Source organism: Lampris incognitus, chromosome 2 (assembly GCF_029633865.1).
Source record: "Lampris incognitus isolate fLamInc1 chromosome 2, fLamInc1.hap2, whole genome shotgun sequence".
NCBI classification, from domain to species: domain Eukaryota; kingdom Metazoa; phylum Chordata; class Actinopteri; order Lampriformes; family Lampridae; genus Lampris; species Lampris incognitus.
In genome coordinates this window covers 97,790,684-97,813,661 of record NC_079212.1, presented here as the reverse complement: position 1 = coordinate 97,813,661, position 22,978 = coordinate 97,790,684, and the positions used below count along the sequence as shown (strand labels likewise).

The following is a 22,978-nucleotide window of genomic DNA, read 5'->3' as shown; positions in this document are numbered from 1 at the left end:
CTAGATGGCTCCGCCTCTATGGGGCCCCCCACCTCTAGATGACCCACCTCTATAGGGACCACATCTGCCATGAGTCACCGACCATCCAACAGTGTCACCTTTGCAGCAGTGACATTAAGCTTTCATCAGTGGTTATTGAGCTAGAAGACCTTTAATTGCTTGCATTGCTGGCTGCTATTTGTTTCCAGGTTTCTATTAAGTTGATACAACAGGATGGGTTAACATGATTTAATTGTTTACAAAATGATCACAAATTCTTTGCATCTGTTCAAATTGACCATTTTTCTCTTGGGGCAGCATGTCCCTAGACCCTGCCTGAGTGTTTAGGTTCTCCCAAGCACAGCTACAAAAACATCTGTGGGGCCCCTGAATCAATTTGTTCCTATCGGGCCCCCAAAAGTAAAGGGACAGCACTGCTCCAATTACTAATTTCTTTTTGGGTCACTACAGCTTGTAGACATTTTTTTTATTCTTGTGCATATCAGAATCCACAGCATGTCACCTAAATGACAAGAGGACCTCCATAATTAAAAATAATAAACTATTGTTTCCTGGTTGCAATGTTTGTAGCACACATGTACTATAGGTTAACGCGAAACATGATGCCTGACAACTTCTTATGGTTGAAACATTTGTAAATGTAAATGCTCATTTGCATACACTGCCAACACGTTTTATGCATTCGACGAGTAAATTAAAAAAAAAAGAAAGGAAAAAAGTCTATCTAAAAGTGATGACGCCTCCATAAATGCTTTCATTAACTTGCCCTCCCTCGGAGTGGAAACACCTTATAGGTAAAGAAACGAGCTAACGGCCCATTTCCAATGTATTACACGATGCTGTGAGCATCCCCCCCCCCCCCCCACTAATTTCAATAAATGTCAAACGACCCGTCTGACGTGATATTGTGCAGGCGCTCGTGGGAAACTCCGAAGTCTGGCGTCGTGTGCATTAGGACCGTGGGGGGGGGGGGGACGCGCGCGCGCGCACGCACGCACGCTTTTTACAATCACAGGGGGGACGTTACGCTCCGTGTGGAATTTGGACAAAGTTCCTGCCTGTGTTTAACCTTCGGTGTCCCGTCTGCCGGGTGACTCGTGGCGGGAATAAGGCGGCGTGTGTGTTCGGTTCGGGTCGCCGGACGTGTTCGGTTCGGGTGCCGCTGCTCGTCGTCTCTTTATGATCTTTCCGGACCCGGAAACACCTGCGCGGCTCAGGTAGACCGTCCTCGCCTAGTAGAGAAGTGCCCGAAGGGAGCTTCGTAAAGGTAAGGCCGCCTTCACATCGCCGTGATGTTTTAAGACGGGCAAAATCTCTGTGGTCGTTTAAGGGCAAGTGTCTCGAGTGGTTTCTGGGTTGTTTTTGACACGTTGTTTTTAAGGTGCTGTGAAATTAGAGTATCGCATTGTCCCGCCTATCCGTTGATCATTTGGAAGGGGTCTGTTCCTCCCTTTGACGTCCCTTCCTTCTTTTCTTAACAATGAATTGGCGGCATATTAGCGGACCATAAAAAATGTCGACGCAGATTAAAACGACGGCTTGTAGGGCAACGATAGCTCACCGGTTTACACAGCGTGGTCGCTGTGTAACCTAATTTGGTGTTCATTTAACGCTGTGAAGTAGCCAAGCTATTGGCTGCTGGTTTGTAATGACCTTCGGAAAAGAACCCGTCTGCTGTGAACAGAGCTACGTTTTAAGCAAAGTTCCTAAAGAAGTCCAGCTCTCGATGTATAAACCTCACCTTTTAAACACGTGGTCAACGTGTCCCCCGTCAGATGTCATCTGCTTTATGTCCCGCCCCGAGAACGCAGCCCAAGTCTTCTCACCACAGGATGCAATGCACCGTTTGTTAGTTCACACATACGCCATTAAATATCAGAAGGGCTTAAAACTACTGGTTGCTTTGTCATAGGTGTGGAGTGCATTTATACTGAAATCTTATTTTGACAAGGTTTAGGTCCACTACAAGGGAAACCACATGTCCACTACAAGTGGTTTCCCTTGCAGGTAAAGGGAAACCAATGCACGCCTCTTTTGCAAAATCCCCTTCATCTTTCTCTAATGGGGGAAAAAGTTCTTCCACGATGACAGTTGGTCCCATCTACAGGGGGGCATGTTTCAGTTGTCCTGTCTCTTACAAGACACTCAGTGTTTATAGCAAACATGACCACACACAAACGAAGATAGCTGCAGCTTTGCTCATGCAGAGTTTGAGAAGAACATACAAGTCCGATCAGTTCTCAGCCCAGATGAAAACACTTTTTGGAGATTCTGTTTTGGCACCTAGGATAATTTACCACCTCCACCAAACAAAACGTCACAGGGCAGAATTTCTCATGGAGGAATAGGGTCGCAGCCCAACAACAGATTTCCACACATCTACACAAATATAGCTGTCAGTTGTTTGACAGTTTATGTGAAACATTTTATGTTTCTATTTTCTTTATTTGAAATGTATCTGTGCTCCACCTGTTTCTTCTAACCCCTTATGAACCTTAAATGTTGATTGATTGGTTGACTTTTTTTTAAAAGTAGGATTTAATTGGATGAAACTTTGCAAATTTTATTGGACTGGGGTAAAAAAAAAAGAACTCAACCATCTTGTTCATAATCTGTTTGAATGGGGAATTACTTGTTTCTATTTATTGGTCCTTGCAGTAATGAGCAAAGGAAAAGGTCTTTTATCATTTCCTCAGGAATCTGCCCTCTAGTTTCCCTACTGCACCGCACATTTTCCACCCTGTCCTGTCCCATCAATGGAAGAGACGGCAGTAATGAGCTTACTATTTGTACAGTTGTTTAAGAACTCAGTCAAACATGATAATAGTTGTCATCAATTGTTGCCGCAACATCCTTAATTTGTATCAAAGCAGATTTTCCTGCTTTGTGATGGCCGGTCTGCTCACTGTTTTTGGTATTTTGTTTTTCCATATTTTTCCTGTACTTTGATGTAATTGAGGACCGAGGAGAGAAAACTCTGGAGGGAGTCACATGTAATTCCAGACTTATATAGTATAGGACTTATCTTGTGTAGGAGAAAGGAAATGTACCCTGACTTGTAAAGAATTTTTAGGTCTGATAAAATGGGATCCCAATTTTTTTAAACTTGTCTAATACAAAAAGTTTTGCAATGCAAGAAGAGAACAGATATGTTGTAGTTGTAGTGACTAGAACTTAAGTCTAGATGCAGATTGTGACAAGAGAATAAGAGTTAGTGTAATGTCAATGGCTATGTAGATGAACACGACTGGCTAGAGTTGGGCAATTAACAATATCAATGTCGTGATATGAGACAAGATATCGTCTGGAATTTTGGTTATCCTAATATTGTGCTATAACTACAATGTTGTCATTTCCTGGTCTTAAATGCTGCAGTACAGAAAAGTGGTACAGCTTTCTGAACTTATTAGACAGTTTCAGCTGAGTGAAATGAAAAATGAATGCCTCTAACTGCTTGGGCACCATATCCATGGTACTTTTGATCATTTCAAAATGTTTGTGTGTAAATATCTTATCAAAGCACCAATAGTCATCCTCAAATGAATGTCACATTGTTGATATTGAGGTATTCAGTCAAAAATATCATGATTGTTGATTTCCTTGATATCGCCCAACGCTACTACTGGCCACTTTTTTGTGAATGACATGAAAAAAAATTTTTGTTTTCCAGTTGACGTGAAAGTTTTAACAATTGACCTTTCGCAAAGTACCGCCCCAGAACGGTGCTTGTCCAATCCTACCTTAGCAACGGTCCATCAAGCTTTCAAACACATAACAAAATGCTGAAACGGTGTGCCTATGGGATCTGCAAATCGAATACTAGATATCTGAAAAGTTTGGAGGGGGTGTAATTTTCTTTCCCTTCCCGAAACCCGGAACGCAATGTCAGCAATAGATTTCACAGTATAGCAGACCCCATGGCCAGCTTCATCCATCCAAAATCAACAAAAATACCTGTCTGCTCCAAGCTAAGCTTGCTACTAGCTATTATTGATAGCTAATACAGCTAACGTATTATTACTGTTACTTTTACCCACACAGTGCGCTGATTTCTTCCTTCATGTTTTGGTGTTTTCCGGCTACTTCCTGGATAGTTCTGAAATGCTTGACGGGCAGTAACTAAGGGGGGCGGGACTTTGCGAAAGGTCAATTTGGTTGTTCAAGTGTTCACATACTTGACATATTTAGAAGCACTCTTTGCTATGTACCAACTCATTCCATTTCACAGTTTTCTGTCATTCTTTGCAGAAGCAAGTTCAAGTTCAACTTTATTGTCATATGTATTGGAATACAATGGAATTCTTATGCTTTGGTTCTCTCTGCCTTAACACAAAGGGCACAAGGGCACACCATCCCTACACCAGATCTACATAGACTATGTACTAGGGCTGTCAAAATTGGCCAAAAATGACATTAGATTATTCCTTCTAAAAAAAAAAACACATAGGTTCGAACCTATTCAAATATATTTTTGCACATTATGTCCATAAGAGGGCAAACCAATACAATGAGAGACATAACTACTTGTATAGGTATATTTTTTTTCAATGTAAACATGTCTTAAAATATCTACATACCTTCTTCTTCTTCTTCTTCTTCAGGGCCTCGTTAGCGAGGGTTGCCAGCACAGCCACGATGACATGCTTGCCAAACAAGTCTGCTCCAGTTCTTTCTGTCCTGAGCTGAACTTGTTGCCCCCGATAGTTTCAGACTAAGCCATTCTTTGATGTCATCATGATACTGCCTTTTTGGTCAGCCTCTCTTGCGCTTTGCTGGTGTAGTTCCCAAAATCGCTGTCTTTGTTAATTTACTTCCACCTGAACAACAGGTATGCCCAAAGAATGATAGCTTTCTTTTCATTATATGTGCCATTAGTCCTCTTTTTGTTCCTAATTCATTAAGGATGCTCGCATTCATTCGTTTCTCTGTCCAAGTTCTTCGAAGCATCTTACGATAAAGCCACATCTCTGCAGCCTCAATCCTGGTTACCATCGCTTTCTTCAATGTCCAACTTTCAGCTCCGTATGACAACACTGGCCAGACGAGTGCTTTAAGTAGACTGACTTTCACTTCTTTTCTTATTCCCCTCTTTCCATATTTGTACCATCTCCATCAATCTTTTCTTTGCTAGGGTAATTCTGATTTTATGTCATTTGTACAATCACCGTCATTTTTCTTAACTGAACCCAAGTATTTGAAGCTCTCTAGGTGTTCTAAATTTTGTCCATCTACTGAGATTGCAATATCTTATTCACCCACTTTCATGCACTTCGTCTTTTTCACATTCAAACTGAGCAACCTCTTTTCCCCTACCTCATTTACTCGACTCAACATTTCTTTTGGATCTTGCTGTCCATCAGCTGCTAGTACCGTGTCATCTGCAAATCTAAGATTGCTTATCTAATAACCACCTATGCTCACTCCATATTCATCTATATCTGCCTCACGCATCACTTGTTCTGTGTATAGTGTGAATAATATGCAACCCTGACGTTACACCCTTCTCTATTGGAAAAGCTTCTGTATTCTCACCATTCCATCTCACCACTGCTGTTTAGCCAATATATAGACCTTGAAGTAGTGCAACGAGGTGTCTAGGGAAACCCATTTCCAGCATGACGTTAAAGAGCTGTGCATGGCTTACTGAATCAAATGCCTCTGAGTAATCAATGAAAATCAGCATTGCCTTATTATCCGTGTTGGATACCGTTTCAGTTAGTGTTTGCAGTGTTCCCAACATTTCTGCACACCCTCTTCCTTGTCTGTAACCTGCTTGCTCATCTGACATCTCTGATTCCCTCTTGTTTATCATTCTGTCCAACAAGATGGATAGCATGATTTTACTTGTGTGACTAATGAGGCTTATTGTGCGATAGTTTGCACAGTCTTTGCTGCATCCAGATTTGAAAATTGTGACAAATTCCTGTGTTCTCCAGTCTTTTTGCCATTCACATGAACTTCAGATTTTGCAAACCAGCTGGTGCAGTGCTACTATAGCTGCTTGACCACTGTTTTTCAGAAGCTCTGCTGGTATTCCATCAACGCCTGGTGCCTTGTTAGTTTTTAATTTAGTGATGGCTTTTTCCACCTCAGAAAGAAGTGGAACCGGCTCTGATTCATCAAAATGTATACATTTGAGAGGGGTCTCTCCATCAAGTTTTTTTTAAACAAATTAGCTCCATATTCTTTCCATTGGTTCAGTGTCTCACTGGGTTCAGTCAGCACCTTGCCATCCTTATCCTTTATGCATGCCTGATGAGGTTTGAAAACTTCACTGCTTTGACTTTCTTAAGAGTTCTTTTGCTTTTCCTTCTCTTTCAAATTCATCTATCTTCAAACATTCTTCTTTTAGCCAAGTATTTTTATCTTCTCTAAGCTTCCTCTGTGTCTATGCAGCCAGAGAATAATATAGTACTTTATTATTGCTCTGCCGTGCCAGACGTTTTTCTTCCGAGTTTTAAGGTCTCTTCGCTAATCCATGTTTTCCGTTCTTTGCATGATCTTCTTCCCAAAGTTTTCCTTGCTGTTTCATGCCATGCCTCTTTCATGCTAGACCACAACTCTTCAGGAGTTGCCTGTTCCTGGGTCTCTAACAATAAAGCTTAAAAAAGGGTTCTGAGTTTCAATCTAGAACTTTGCTTTGGTATCTTCAGATTTTAACTGGGTTAAATTGTACCCGATAGGTGGCTTTTGATTCCTTTTCTTGAGCAGTCTGAGTCGAAGTTTAGCCACCACCAGAATGTGGTCTGTGTCACAATCAGCTCCTGGTCTAGACTTGGTGTCCAAAACAAATGACCTCCATTTTCTAGGAATATTATTATAGTCTATCTGATTCCGATATTCTCCATTAGGAGATACCCAAGTATATCTTCTTCTTATGTGATGCTGAAACATTGTGTTAGTGAGAAGAAGCTTGTTTGCGTCACAGAATTCTGCTAAATGGTCACCATTTCTATTGTGGTCTCCAAGTCCAAACGGTCCTATACCATATTCTGCTCCTTGCTTTTTCCAACTTTGGCGTTGAAGTCTGAAATCGCACTAAATCAAATTTCTCAAAGTCGGACTAACGCCTAGATAATGCAGTTGGGGGTCGATTTACTCTGGCATGTAAACCATGGATGTCCATGATGCATACGCTTCAATCGGCCCCGAACTGGCCCAGGCGTTCTGCGCACGATCCATAGTTCCTGCAGCGGTCTTTCACCCGGAAGTCGAACAGCATAGTATCAACAGTAGCACCAGCGAGTGCTACAGAGAGAACCACGCATTTCTGGACAAATGAGACAAACTTTTATGTTGTATCAGCTAAAGGAGTTGAATATCCTGAAGTACATGGATGGAAGGAGAACGCGGAATGGCGAACTAATGAAGAAATTCTCCCTCCACACTTTCACTCCACTTTCAAAACTACCCTCTCCCAACAGTCTTTGCTGCTGACCCGCATCCAACATGTACGAGAAGTCCGTGGTAGTAAAGAGGGCACAAAGTGGAGCACACCAGAAGTCGTGTGGTTGGAACACTCCAGGAGCATACGGTGTTGTCTTCTGCCTCGGGCATCACCATAAGCACCAGGGATAGCGTGCGTCTCATTTGTACCAAAAGTGAAGAGTAGAGTACATAATGAAATGAACAGCGTTGTAAAGTTGTCCGTGTTTACACCGCTCGACATGGAGCCCGCTTGCTAACTTGTTTTTCGCTTGTTTGGTATGTGACGCAATAGGTCAACTGGAAAAAGGGCCAATAGCAACCGGGTAGTGTAGCGGTCTATTCCGTTGCCTGCCAACGCGGGGGTCGGCGGTTCGAATCCCTGTGTTACTACCTCCGGCTTGGTCGCGTCTCTACAGACACAATTGGCCGTGTCTGCGGGTGGGAAGCCGGGTGTGAAGAGTAGGGTAATTGGCCAAGTACAATTGGGGAGGGGAAAAAAAGGTACCTACCGTACCGTACCGGGGTCTGACATAGTTCCATCAATTAATCGATTCTCCCCCGGGTCTTGTATACTGGGACAACGACAGTAGTCCAATTACATTATGGCTCGACTTAACTGTGCATGTAAACGCAGTGAATGTCAGGTGAAAAGAAGCTGCTGGTGACACCACATTGTACCGGAGGAGGCATGTGGTAGCCTGCAGCCTCCCCATTTGGCAGGGGGGGTGGAGCAGCGTTCGGGACGGCTCGCAAGAGTGGGGTAATTGGCCAAGCACAAGTCGGAGGGGGAGGGGGGGGGTCCACACAAAAAAAATCACAAAATAACCTGAGATAGCTAGTAGTGACACTATTAACACAAATTATGGCGGAAAAACATAATTTAAAACTTGGGGAGAGGGGAATATATGGTGGAGGACTTGACTTTGAAAATATTTCATAGTTAACTTTATTGACATTACCCACGTCTATCTAAGAGTTCAGCCCGCCCTCCAACGTACTTGATAAAATTGTGTTGAGACTCCTTTTCCAACCAGGACGGCTGTGGGGACGGACGTGTGTTGAAACGGCGATCACTGAAGCCACGTGTTAGTAAAATATGTGTGTGCTTACTACTGGTGATTTACCTTAGCTTTCTATAATTCTGATATTTATTGTAAAGGAAAATATCTCCCCAGGCAGATTCGCCGATCCCAAAAAGACCTGTGGTAGTTACAATCCTGCCGCTATGAAGGAGCGTCTTGGTGAGTTTGACTGAGATGCTAGTTGGCAATTTCAGCTTGCTGTAATGGTAATGTAGAGCTAATTAACTGTTAAACTTAGTGAAGTAACTTGGCGTTAGCCAGTTAGCCGACACGCTAGCGTTAATGTGTTGGAAGCGCGCCAGTTGTGATGCAGCATTGGGTAAAGGCAACGTGTTTTCATAGAAGCTAATTCTAATGTGAGCTAATGTTGCTAATGTTAAGATATTTTCCCCTCATCTTGCGCTTTATCCCAATAAAAGGTAATAATCCGTTACAATTCCATTTTAACAATAGCATGTTTCAGCAAAGAGTTATTCATTTTCCAAAAAGGGCAACCTCTGATATTACCATAATCGGACACAAGTAATGTTGATCACATTAATGTAGATGGCTTTGTGGTCTGTAAGTGGAGTTGCCATCACCTTGACTGTACACAAATCCTTAGGCAAGTTTAGACTTGGACTGCTTAGAATTAGACTGCTTTCATTTGTCATTGCCTTATATGCATGTCTCATACATACAAGGGAACGAAATTATGTTTCACAAGGACCTCAATGCCACATATAAACAAATAACACACAATAAATATTAAAAACAAAAGATACTTCACAGACCTAAACATCACAAGCACACCTGACACGGACAGTGAGTAAGATGGTCAAAAAGTCCTTTTATGGAAGGTCTAAGTGTTCAGGCTGTTGAGGAACCTTACAGTCTAAGGAATGAAACTGTTGCATAGTCTGGAGTAGTGCTCTGGTACTTGCTGCCAGAGGGTAGGAGGGTGAATTGGATGTGGGAAGGGTGGGTGGGGTCCTTCACAATGCTAAGACCCTTCCGGGTGCACTGTGCGTCAGAGATGGCCTGGATGGACGGGAGAGCAGTTCCTATGATCTTTCCAGCTGTCTTCACTATCCGCTGCAGGGATTTGCGGTCAGAGACGTTACAGTTCCCATGCCAGACAGTGATACAGCTGGTCAGAATGCTCTCCATGGCACCTCTGTAGAATGTAATGAGGATGGGCGAGGGGAGACTCACCTTCTTCAGACGCCGCCGGAAGTGAAGACGCTGCTGGGCCTTCTTGGGGAGTGCAGTGACATGTGAGGACCAGGAGAGGTCCTCTGTGATGTGAACTCCCAGGAACTTAACACTGCTGATTCTCTCCACGTCCATACCACTGATGGTCAGAGGGGTATGGTGGGCACTGGTCTTTCTAAAGTCAATAGTGACGTCCTTAGTTTTTCCTATATTTAGGGAGAGGTTGTTGTTTTTGCACCTCGCCACCAGTTGATCCACCTCTGCTCTGTATGATGAGTCATTGTTGTTGCTGATGAGACCTACCACTGTGGTATCATTAGCAAACTTTTTAGAAACAAGCCAGTAATCTTAAGCGTGACAGTCTAGAGCCACCCTTGTTGCTCCAAGTATAAACTGTCAGCTTTAAATTCCTCTCTCCATATATCTACAATATCAAATCTATCCATGAATAGCATTAAAGAGTGTTGATTAGACCTTTGACATGGAAGCCACCTGTCAACAGCTTCATCTAAAACAACATTAAAGTCTCCTCCTATTGCAAGTAAGCACCTGGATATTTAGATAGCTGCTGTTTAAGCTTGCATTCCAGGTCCATTACTAGGACGTCATACTAGACTTTGAATTGTACCCATAGATATTTTTTTATGATCAGGATAGTATTAAAGCAGTTTAAGACTTGGCAGATGAAACGACCTTATTAGTCATACTGTGATTCAATGGTGTGCCCTGTGATAATTTAATCAAAATAACCATACGACAAATCCATAGCAACTTATCAAAATCTCACTGAAGTTACAAGTATGCTGTGTTATAACTTATTTTTAATATTTTTCTGTCCCTGTCCTTTTTAAGTCCTTAAAACTTCTAAGAGAGAAACGCCGTATAGCGCACAAGCTCGCCTACTTTTTCAATCAGGAGTGTAGGCTCTGCTTTTATCAGGGTTGCCTTTAAATTGTTTAAAAATGGTATTATAGTTGTTAAAATGTTCATTTTGGTGTCAGGCGTTTCCTAACAGACATACCAACATATATGATGCGTTAATAGCTCAATTGGGTATTCATCTTGAAAACCGGCGGTCATTTTGACCGCACATGGTTGTTAGTTGGGGCTGAAATCCCGGTTGCGCTAGTGTTAACGTTCTGAATTTCGGAGTTTGCGCATGCGTATTGCGTAGCTTAAGGCGAAATCAACGGACGAGGAAAGGCACTGCTTATGGCGGGAGTGCGAGCCAACCAGAGCCATCAAGGTCACGGAGAGATTCGTGGAGGAAGACAGGCGAATGGACTTCATCTTCAAGCGGACGTAAACCATTGATTTTGCGCTTTTATGCTCGTGGCAGTGTTAAATTAAAGTAATCTGTAAACATGTTTTTCATGTAGTGTGTCTATGTTGCACAAGTTAACAAAAAATAAGCTTTTAAGTTGATTTTAATCTCTAAATTTTAACTTTTTTTTATAGAATGCTGGCCTGCATCAGACAACCTTCGCTGAAACACTTTCCCTATCAGCTCCACACAGTCGCTCTTTATACAGTTATTTTGTAGATATGTTTTAATTCAAGTTTCATAGTTCATTTTTACAAATCTATACAAATATAGAGTTAAAAAAGGTATGCAACTGTTTGTGTAGCTGAACTGAAGTGTTTAGTAATGGATTTTACAAATCTATACACCATTTGAATTGATATTTATTGCTCATTTTTACAAACCTATACAAATGTAGAGTCCACAAAGATATGTAACTGTTCTTACATTCATGTGCGTTTGCAATTGTGTAGCTGAACTGAAGTGTTTAGCTGCAGTGGATGCATGCAGCCAGTATCATGTATTATGCTTTGTCAGTGTGTTTTCTAAGATACTGGCTAAATGTGAAATTGAGTACTGTGAATGACATGAGTACATGGGTCATATATGGCTTCCCAAGTCACACTTCTTCTTTTTGTCTTTTTTTTTTTGTACTTGTATTTTTGTCGGGGTTTTTTTTTTTCTTTTTTTTTTCAGGCTGGCTGGCTCAAGGCATCATGCCACATTTTCTTTTCATTGATTGGCAGTTCATTTCCCACTAATACATCAAAAACAGCCCTGAAAGTTGTCAACCATTCTGAAGTTTACAGATTTGTGCAAGTCATCTCAGTTTGTCTTCCATTTCTACAAATCAGTGCAATTACACACAAATAATATTTACTGTTCACTTTCACTATACAATTTTTGTGATGTTGATTTGCTTTTTAAAATGTTCACAAGTTGTTATGTAGTTGAACTGGACTGGGATCTAACTGCACAGGAGAAGCATTAATGATGGGATACATGTTATCATGTGTTTACCTTCTCACCATTTGTCACCTCACATGCTGCTGTCAGTTTGTATCTTATAAGTTTGCTTCAAGATCATTTTGGGTGAAAGCATGCACCAAGTGACTAACTGCTATTTTCACATGTATTGCCCAAAAATTGGTGTTTTTAATTTATCTATAAGTGACCTCAATACATATAGGATCTCAACATTCTGTCACCTCAGCACCCAGTTTATTTGCATGAATTCACTCTGTTCTGTTATCAGTCATTTTATTATACATCATAATACTGGAAATGAATTCATGAAATGGTACATAATTTAAATATATGTTACATTACATTACAGTCATTTAGTTGTATATTAAATTACATATTCTTACCACAAATGTTTCTTTGTGTTGTGCTTGTCTTCTTCTTTTCAGGTAATGTTTCAACAATATTTACAAATAATATTTCATAACTGCTGTTTGAGTGACCGCGGTGAAATCCACAATGGTTTGGGAGCTCTAAGAAAAGGCAACGGTGTTACTTAGTCATGTCACAGCTATCAAAAACTATACAAAACAAGAAAAAAGTACTTCATATATACTTTGACAATATTTTTGTTTAGGTTGGAATGTAGATCAGCCAGGGGGGCACAATATTCTAGATTTGTGGCAGTTGGAAGAATGAAGAAGGATCAGATTGTTATAAAACATTAGAGGGCACAAAAGGGTGTGATTTGGATTTGTGAATGCCCGCTGCCTACCCAGCCACTGACCTCACCGCACGTCACTGCTGTGGTTAAAGTTACCTGTTGCTAGTTGGAGCGAAAGCTAAATTTATGCAGTGTGTTGTGTGTTGTTGATTCTGAATGAGGGGGGAAAAAAAGACAAATTGATAAAGATGGCATGGCAATTTTATTTGCATTTGAACAAATTTGCATTTGCATCTTCCTGGTTTTGTGGGCACAAGGCCAGGTCTTTTGCTGTCATCTGTTGATTGTGGGATTCTACAACATCCTTGGATTCTTCAGCCCGGCTTGCTGCTGTTGGAGAGAAGTGCAGTTGGTCCTGGAGTGGCGAGCCAAACCAATGAACTGGATCAAAAGAAAGGAGAGATGCTTGATTTGCTCACATTCAATTGCCCCACGTCGGAACATCAGTAGTTTCAACAAAGTGTTAGGACAATCACGTTCATTTGCCCCACACATCAAAATACAAGGAGTTTCGACTAAGTCAGCAGACACTATTGCATTGCACTTGAACGGTCAATGGATACAACACAGTTTGAGTTGAACTGAGCCATGAATGGACTTAATTACACAGTAACTCATCGAACTGAGTTTTCTGATCCGCTGCCTTATTGACGCATACAGCATAAATTGAATTGTTCTTGGATGTATTTGTTTATTTGACTTGAGTTATAAAAGAAAAGAGAACAGAAAATATTGTAATTTTCTACCTTTCAAACGCGACTGCTTAGTTTGTGTCTGTTTCACCTTTGCTACCATTACCCATTTTCTCCCGAGCAACCTAGACCTTCTGAGACTCCGGTCCACATTGAAACTGATTGTTCTTCTCTTATTTGTAATATAGAGAGGATTGATAAGAACTAGAGATGTTCCAATACAATTTTTTCCTATACCGAGTCCGATATCTGATCTTGTGTATCTGCCGATACCGAGTACGAATCCAATAGCAGTGCGTTAAATATATATATATATATATATATATTTATTTATTTTTTTACAGCTGTATACTGCTAACCCCGTATGAATGTGATGATTTCTATCATTGTTGTATGGCCTGGCTCGGGTTAAACCCTTTGTAAAACATGGAACAAATACATACAGAGACTGAATGCCATAGAACTTTCTTTTATTATCTAGTTTGACAGTCATAACTGAAAAAGCACAAATAAATAAATCTAGGAATTAATAACAATGCCTTTAAAAAACTCTTAAAGCGCAGCCACAAAACATTCAAAAATAAACAAGAATTACAATTAAAGTGTAAAACAAAAGAGCAACAGCTAACCAGTAAACAAAAGTAGAAACAAGTAGGCTACACATTGCATTAGCAATTTAGTACTGCTCACAATTTCAAAAGCAATGGTGGGTTCTTCTTCAAGATGAGCATTTCTGCTCTCCTCTGTTGCTCCTTGGATCAACAATGTTGGAGGCTGCACTGAACAGTCTGTCAGTAGCCACACTGGTACAAGGAGCACAATTTTGCAGCAGTGGCAGCCAGGGTGGGAATCCAAACTAGGTTGCTTCCCCAGTACTGGAATGGGCTGTCTGAACATGGAATAGTTTTCTCTATCAGATATGTCTATTTGAACCTGTGTGCTTGTGCTACTCACCCTACATTCCTCATCATGCTCCTGCAGGATTTCCTCAAATAGGTCCTTCAAGCTGCTCTGTCTGCTGCGGCTTGGCTGTGCTTCCATATGTGAGACCTTTTCCGGCACTGGCTCTGCTGCCTCAGTTGTGGTCTTCCTCAGTGACTCTTCCATTTTCTCCACCTCTTGCATCAGTGCATCCTTTGTATGCTTGATGCTGTCTGCACTTGTGAAGTATCTGAAATAACAATAAAACAATGAATAAATGTCTAAGAAAATAAACAACATCCTCCATAGTAGCTCTTGATGGTGACAGACATAAGTTAATGCAATAGTAATGCATACGACGCATGTACATAAAATAACAATGCAATGTCTACGTATCTAGAACACCATTCTAAGTCCCCCCCCCTTTTCTCCCCGATTGTACTTGCTCAATTACCCGATTTTCCAAGCCATCCCGGTCGCTGGTCCACCCCCTCTGCCAAGCCGGGGAGGGCCGCAAACTACCACATGCCTCCTCGATACATGTGGAGTCGCCAGCCGCTTCTTTTCACCTGACAGTGAGGAGTTTCACCACGGGGACGTAGCGCGTGGGAGGATCACGCTATTCACCCTAGTTCCCCCTCCTCCCTGAACAGGTGCCCGACCGACCAGAGGAGGCACTAGTGCAGCGACCAGGACACATACCCACATCCGGCTTCCCACCCCCAGACACAGCCAATTGTGTCTGTATGGACGCCCGACCAAGCTGGAGGTAACATGGGAATTCGAACCAGCAATCCCCGTGTTGGTAGGCAACGGAATAGACCGCTGTGCTACCCGGACGCCCCCCTATTTCTAAGTTTTAGACTTACCTGCCTTTGAAACGCGGGTCCAAGAGAGTGGCGGCTCATCTTCGATGGTTCTGGATCTTTTCTTGACAGCCTCTAGAAGGGTAGTTTTCATCGTTTTTATACCCGTGTTCTCCTGGTTCTCCAGAGCAAGCAGCTGTTTTAGCACCGTGACCGAGGGGATAACTTCAGCTGCAGAGGAGGTGGAGGAGCTAATCTGTCTGGTCATTTCTTCAAATGGTTCCAGAACAGGGATGGTTTTCTCCAGCAAAGCCCACTGTTTGGCTGTCAGGGTCGCTGGCAGGTCGTGGTCAGCTCCATATGACGAAATCGATCGCGTCTGCTCCGGTAGACTCGACCATATAAAAATGTGCTGTTCCACCTCGTCGCCACGTCTTGGTGCAGACGTTTGCTGGGCATTTGGAGATCTTTCTGGATATCTTCCAGGCGTGTAGTAGCCAGTGCCGAGTGTTTAAAGTGCCTAGTTATCTTTGTAGCATTTGCCAGCACATCGCACACAGTTCGCTGTGATAGTAGTCCTTCGTGCACCACCAGCAGGGTTGAGTGGGCGAAGCATCACAAACTCGGCCCGTCCAACTCGTCCATCGCTTTCTTGATGTTGCTTGCATTGTCACGCAAAACAACATGAACGTTGGATTTGGGGATGTTCCATTTTACTAGCATCCCTTCAACTGTTCCGGCAACTGACGTGTCAGTATGTGATCCATGGAATTCGTTTGCATGCAGCACCTCACTTTGAAGCACAAACGTCGAAGCCGTGTCCACCTAATGTACAATTCAACTGAGCAAAGACACTGGGCATACGTCGGCGCTCCAAATGCAGCTAATCGCCTGCACATCTTGTGTTTGTGACCTGGCAAACTGTACCTTGGCTCCAAATGATCCATTAAGTGGCGAAATCCCACGTTTTCAACGACCGACGGGTTGGTCGTCCAGAACAATAAATTCGACAAGTTTGTCGGTTATCTTTATCGCTTTGGGGCTTTCTTTGTGGAATTTATCGCGTCGCTGGAATGCGGTTTCCAACGTTTGCTGCTGCAGTTCCTGCTTTTTTTCCCCCTTTGCCTTAATAATAATAATAATGTAGTGAATTCGGGGGAGGCAACCACAGGAACCGCCGCAGCCGGGATGCGAACCGGTATCTCCTGCAGCGCGGGAGACCTCGCTAACCGCTCGACTGAAGGGTCCAACCTGTTAGCCAAGGGCTACCGAGCCTATTCATCTGTGATCCTTGCATTTATAAATTAAACTCATATAGCACTTTTCTAACGTGTCTACTTCTCCATGCACGTTACACTACCCCCTCCTTCGGGAAGCGCGTCCCCGCGCATCCCACTTCTGACACCATTGTAGCGAATTCGGAGGGCAGCCTGGCCGAACCGTCACAGCCAGGACGCGAACTCGTGTTTTCCGCACCGCGGGCGACAACGTTAACCAGTCGACTAGAGGGTCCGACCCCTTAGCCAAGGGCTACCGAGCCTATTCATCTGTGATCCTTGCATTTATAAATTAAACTCATATAGCACTTTTCTAATACTCAAAGTCACTTTACAATAAATGGGGTGAAACAAGGTGACAGATAAACCTAACACAGACATACGGGGGTGGGTGGGAAGGGGGGCTGCGAGAGGGAGGAGCGGCAGCCACACACGACGCCAGCAGTACTCTCCCACTTAGACACATACAAAAGGGAAAGAAAAACAAACATCATAAATCACAGACGAAGTCTGAAGAGGTGACTCCCGACCAATGACCTGAATGCGGGCAGCCCGCAGCAGTGTCCGATGCGCTTGGGAAGGGAGTTGAGGGAGGGGGCAGGTCGAGCGCTCAGTCCCCAGCCTGCCCCAGACCAGGGGTGGACGAGAGGCCTTGTTGAACTCGTCGCGCTCTTTCACGTGATGCGTCTTCAAATGTTTTATGAGACTGCTGGTGTTGAAACTGGCAGCACCAGAGCCACCCCTCGAAACTAAAGCCTTGCATACTGTACACTGTGCCGTTTTACTGGTGGCATTTTGCAGTGTAAAATATTCCCAAATTGCTGACATTTTGATAGTGTTACACTGAATTACACGACACCAATTCTTCTTCGCCTACTGTTTTAGAGCGGCGAAGAAGAATTGATTTCCAGCAAAACGGCCATTTTATCCGGGTGATACTACTTTAAAGTTGACCCCGTTTCGGGGCTAATAAGTCACGTGATATCAGATTGGTGCATAGACTCGCGTACTCGCCGATACCAGATCCAGCGATTTAGGCAGCATCAGAACATCTCTAATAAGAACCCATAATCTGTGCTCAGGACCATAGCTAGGGGTGCTGGTAGTACCATAGCTAGGGGTGTTGGTTGTTGCACCAAAATTAAGGAAGCCATTTTTGTTGGTTCACAAATCAGACAGGTCATCAATGACAGGGAGTTAGAAGATCTGCTAGTGGGGCCATAGAAGACAGCATGGAAGGCATATGGGGATGTTGCTGAGAAATTTTCTTGGCAACTACAGAGCACCAAACTACACTGAGCTGCTTGACAACATGCTTAAGGCATACAAGGTCATGAAGTGCAACATGTCGTTGAAAAGTCATTTTCTGGATTCACACTTGGACGTCTTCCCTGCTGATCTTGGGGCAGTCAGTGACGAACATGGTGAAAGGTTTCACCAGGACATTGCAACCATGAAAAAGAGGTATCGGGGCAACTGGAATCCATCAGTGCTGTTGTTGGACACTGACATGAGAGGCACCAGATGCTGAGTACAAACGAAAATCAGCTGCAAAACATTTTAAGCTCAGCTGAGCTAATACAATGTGTCAACATCATTATGTGATTAAACATGTTAAATTCGATAAAAGTTATTTTAATGTTTCTCCAAATTCCTACGTGAGACAGCAAATCTGAAGTTATTTTTGTGTTCAACATGACATTGTCTATCATAATCTCTCATTTATTTTTTTTCAAGAAGGAAAACGTTTGAAAAAAATGTGTTGTCCAGTTTGTTTTTTCTTGTCTCTTCTCCTGTGTATGTGAATGGTGTGATGTGAGTCTCCCCTGTGTGCATGTGTAGTCTGTCCTCCTGTCAGGTCTACATGGTGATGGTGGTCGCGTGGCTCGGGTCCTGGGCTGTTGCGGTGGCGTCTGGACACTACTTGGCATCATATTCTTCATATATTTTATAATTCCATTGTAATTCTGTTATCCTCTTTCAATGTTGCATTCTGTAAATCTGGGCGATCATCCATTGCGCGTCTGTCCGTCTTGGGAGAGAGATCCCTCCTCTGTTGCTCTCCCCTGAGGTTTCTTCCTATTTTTTTCCTTCCTGTTATAGTGGGTTTTTTTTAGGAAGTTGTTCCTTATCCGATGTGAGGGTCTAAGGACAGTATTGCTGTAAAGCCCACTGAGGCAAATTTGTACTTTGTGATATTGGGCTATACCAATAAAACTGACGACTTGTTGCTCAAGTTTGTCTTTCCACTCTGGTGTATACACTATGAAGTCTTTATTTTTAATTGTTCTAAGTAGAATAACTGATTTATTTAATTCAACGTGAAGACAAATTAGATTTCTGCATGCTGTAGAAAGAGGCTATTAATGTAGTTAAGAGACACGGAGACAGCGAGTTTCACATTTTGATGCATTTGTGCTTTTGATTTAATGGATTCATCTCTCTGGCCACTAAGAGATAAACTTTTACCTTTGGGTTTAAGCTTTTATTCTAGATGTATGGTGAACTTTTTAACAGTTGCGGGCTTGCTTGGTAATAACATGTTCTCTTACAAATATGCTTGGTAAAAGCATTGTATCTGTGTGTTGTGTCACTCCATCCTTTTAATGTCGTTCCTCTCTCTGAGACAATGCTGCATGTTGACATTCGTACCGGCCGGGCCACAAAACACAACACTGCTTTTATGTATTTGAACTATATCTTAAATATGACATTGGATAACTCTTATTTATTAAGGGGACCCTGGCTAAAAGGTTCCCAGGCTGTGAATTTTCAAACAGACATTTATTCCTCACAGACAAATACACATTTATTGTGTCAGTAAATCAAATCTGTGTTGTTTTAATGTCTAATGTAGTCTCAGGGATGCTGTTTATGGTCTTATCCCTTTAAATGTTCCTCATTATGAATCTCCCAGAATGTACAGTTTTAACCCAAACCACCTCTGAGCTCCTGTGTAATACCTTTTTAATACGTCTAACACCTGACATACGAGGACCCCGCCCAGTGATTTATTTTTCTTGTTTTTTTCTCTCTCTTTGTGCCTATATTACCTCTAGTTTGTCCCTTTAGGGATGTGTTCCAGCCGAGGTCTCTGTAGGGGTGGTGACCGACCCCCAAACAGGTCCTCCGTCTCAGGGGGAAGCAGTTCGGGCTCCCACTATGCCCTGTGTGCCCTGGCAGTCGGGCTCATTGCCCTGGGCATTGTCATGATCGTGTGGACTGAGATACCCCTGGATGGAGAGGAATCGGGGAAGTTGGCCATTCAGACAGGAAACTCCACGATGACGCCAGACAATGAGGACGACGAGGAAAGCAAAGATGACACAAAGACCTCATCGGTGGCCTTTGTGCTAGTTGGAGTCGGGGTGGTCATGCTGCTTCTGGCCATTTGCCTCGGGATGAGGAATAAGCGCAGAGCCCAGAACAGAGGTGCACAACCAGCAGCAGTCCCCTACATGGACCATGTGGCCGGGGAACAGGAGACGTAAGTACTGCATTACACTCTCATGTTGTCAACCTCCAGGTCTCTGACATCTTCAGAAAAGTGTGGGAAAAGTTTTGGTTTTTTTTTTTTGCTAATTTCCAAGTCTTGGATTGTTCAGCAACTGTAGAAGAGGAATGGAAAATAAGAGTGAAGGAATAATAAAAACATATTTTATGCTGCAGACATTTGAAACTTAACATTTGTTGAAGAGAAAAAGTTGCTGGGATTCATCTAAAGTTGCTAGTTGACAGTTTGCCTATAATGCGCCACACTGATTAAATCCGAATCAAAATAATTAGTCCTTTCAAGAGATTGTGCTCTACATAGCACATGTATATTGTATTTAGGAACTGAAAACTTTGAGGCCATGACAATTGTATGACCAGAGACCTATACTACGAAGCAAGATTTGGGGTTAGCGAGGTAACTTTAGCCCTGGGTTTTCAATGTCACGACGGTTGTTCCCTTTTTACCAGGGTACATCGCCATGTTAACTTATGCTGCACATACAACCTGCCCCAGAGCAAGTTATGTTCGAGATCAACACATAGAAAAGCACCGCCTACTGACCAATCAGTCCTCTTGGAAAACTGCATCACCGTTCCTAGAAGATCCCGTAGACCTCTGTGTGTGTGAATAGTGAGAGGGAGTTTCTAGAGGCCGACAAAACCCTTTGGCTTCCCCTGATGAGAATCTGAAAGATATTGAATCTCAGTGGAGGGAATGGCTTATCGTGTCATCTTCTTGTGCCGTCCCCAAGACTGCGTGCATTGGCTTGCATTTGTTTTTGTGACAGGTACTTTTATTTATGCTGTGGATGACGCGGAGAACCTAAGCAAAAACACGGTCAGCTGCGTAATTCGCGAGGTGGTTCTTGCTCTAGCAGAGCTACTTGATGCATTTGTTGTGTTCCCAGGCCACTTGCCCATGCAGTCAACGAAAGAAGGCTTTTATGAAATAGCAGGAGGACGATAACTTAAGCTGACTACTTGATCTGTAAATAATGTCGACACTATGAAGTGTACTGCTGTATATTAAACGCGGCCTATCGCAGCATGTGTAGGTGAGAATAAATGGGATTTTGTCAGTCGCAGGTCATTCCACAGCGTCAACGTTCAGGTAAAGGATAAATACGGATACTCCTTGTTTAATCATACTGGCACATTACCTGCACGGACACTAAGGGTTTGCAGCAGAATGAGTAAGGCTAAATTTGTCTTACACACCATAGGAATACATCTCAGCAACACATTAATGTAATGGAAAACACAATTGTTACAGTAAGATCTACTTGTGCCTTAATGATGGGGCAGTGATATTGATAAGCCTGTTAACGTATATTAACCATTCACACTGTCAGCAATGTTTTGCCAGCTTTCCTTCCTGCCTTTGGCAGCAGCAGCTGTGTTGCTTTTAGCCAGGATTAATTTTTAAATTCTTCATATTTGTTTAATATCATAGTTTATGGGGCGTCCGGGTAGCATAGCGGTCTATTCCGTTGCCTACCAAAATGGGGATCGCCAGTTTGAATCCCCGTGTTACCTCCAGCTTGGTCGGGTGTCCCTACAGATACGATTGGCCGTGTCTGCGGGTGGGAAGCCGGATGTGGGTATGTGTCCTGGTCACTGGCATTAGCACCTCCTCTGGTCGGTCGGGGCGCCTGTTTGGGGGGGAGGGGGAATAGCGTGATCCTCCTACGCCCCCCTGGTGAAACGCCTCACTGTCAGGTGAAAAGAAGTGGCTGTCGGCTCCACATGTATCGGAGGAGACGTGGTAGTCTGCAGCCCGCCCCAGATCGGCAGCGACCGGGATGGTTCGGAAGAGTGGAGTAATTGGCCGGGTACAATTGGGGAGAAAAAGGGGGGGGTATCATAGTTTGCTCATCTTGTATAAAATGTGCGGCTCTGGTAGACTTGTCCATGTTTGCGATTGGTCCTATGGTGCAAACACCACCCCTTTTACGTGAACACACTCATTGCTAGGTAGGGTAAACCTGGGTTGACATAATGAGTTGATACCCACCATCATGACACCGTTTATGCGTGATTGCGGTTGTTAGGCTTAGTGAAGCCAGCTAACGAAACGATATCCTGGGTCTGTTGAACTTGCTTCGTAGTATAGGCCTCCGGTGGTCAACTACCTCTAAAGCTCTATTTATTCTGTGTTGACATATATTGTGTATCCTTTTCCAGAGCCGAGGATCCTACCACATATACCGTACCCAGCTATGACGAGGTCATCAGTACCGGACAATATCCTGTCCGCGAGAGCAACCTACAGCACAGCACCTCCCAGCTGCCGTCCTACGAGGACATCATCGCTGCTGTGGAAGCAGATGGAGCAGAACCCAATAACAACCCCTCAGCCAACCCCACCCCTGCAGCAGCTGACCCCGCCCCTTCAGCAGCCAGTCCCGCCCTGGCGGCAGCCGAACCCCATGATGACACCAGCCCCACCAACCAGCCCACCCGCAGCAGTAGCCGTGCCAGCCGGATACTTCGACCCCTGCGGGTCCGGAGGATCAAATCAGATAAACTGCACCTGAAGGACTTCCGCCTCCACATCCGCAGCCCCACACAGAACCCGGTGACCATTGAACCCATCACCCCGCCTCCGCAGTACGACGATAAGATGCCTGAGTTAGGGTAGCACCGCTAGTGGCTCAGAGAGCTAACCTGCTCTCGGTAGACAACGGTAACTCAGGGTCAGGTGGACTAATGACAGTGTCTAAAAACCCATTTTCATGGTTGGTAATTAGGTAAGAGAGAGGGAACAGGCGGGGGGGGGGGGTCAGTGGGGGTGTGGAGGTCCTGGAGTGATGTGAGCCTAAACTCACACAGCAGAACTTGCTGAAGTGCGAAACATCTTTTCTTTTTGATGAAAGTAGATGGATTGGCATATTTATTCAGTTTATTTTCTACATTGTTCTCTTCTCACATGTACTGTATGTGACTTAATGATCAGTTGATCAGTTGTTGTTTTTTTTCCTTTTCCTTTTTTTTTTTAATATTGATTTCTACCATAAGAAATCCTCTAAGATAGGGAAGCATTTCAGTTTTATCAGATTTTAACTTTTTTCCAGGGCCAGCAAATTGCATTTT

General features: G+C 43.3%; 1 protein-coding gene across 2 annotated transcripts; it reads left to right on the top strand.

Moving 5' to 3' along the window:
* The first annotated feature begins 1,041 nt into the window (after positions 1–1,041).
* On the top strand, positions 1,042–22,652 carry tmem51b (transmembrane protein 51b). 2 transcript variants are annotated; one of them, XM_056275194.1, is made up of 3 exons: positions 1,042–1,267; positions 19,463–19,877; positions 22,070–22,652. In XM_056275194.1, exons 2-3 carry the CDS (start codon positions 19,465–19,467, stop codon positions 22,524–22,526), a joined length of 870 nt encoding a protein of 289 aa, XP_056131169.1. In that variant the 5' UTR covers positions 1,042–1,267; positions 19,463–19,464; the 3' UTR covers positions 22,527–22,652. The 2 variants fall into 2 exon arrangements, with proteins under 2 accessions (XP_056131169.1, XP_056131170.1); XM_056275195.1 differs by having other exon boundaries at positions 19,450–19,877.
* The last annotated feature ends 326 nt before the right edge of the window (positions 22,653–22,978 follow it).

What these genes read in the sequence shown, in the direction of transcription:
- tmem51b (XM_056275194.1), top strand. Translation starts at nt 19,465, where the DNA reads ATGTGTTCCAGCCGAGGTCTCTGTAGGGGTGGTGACCGACCCCCAAAC. An exon ending in GTGGCCGGGGAACAGGAGAC is followed by an intron (nt 19,878 to 22,069) that starts GTAAGTACTGCA and finishes ATCCTTTTCCAG; the next exon opens with AGCCGAGGATCCTACCACAT.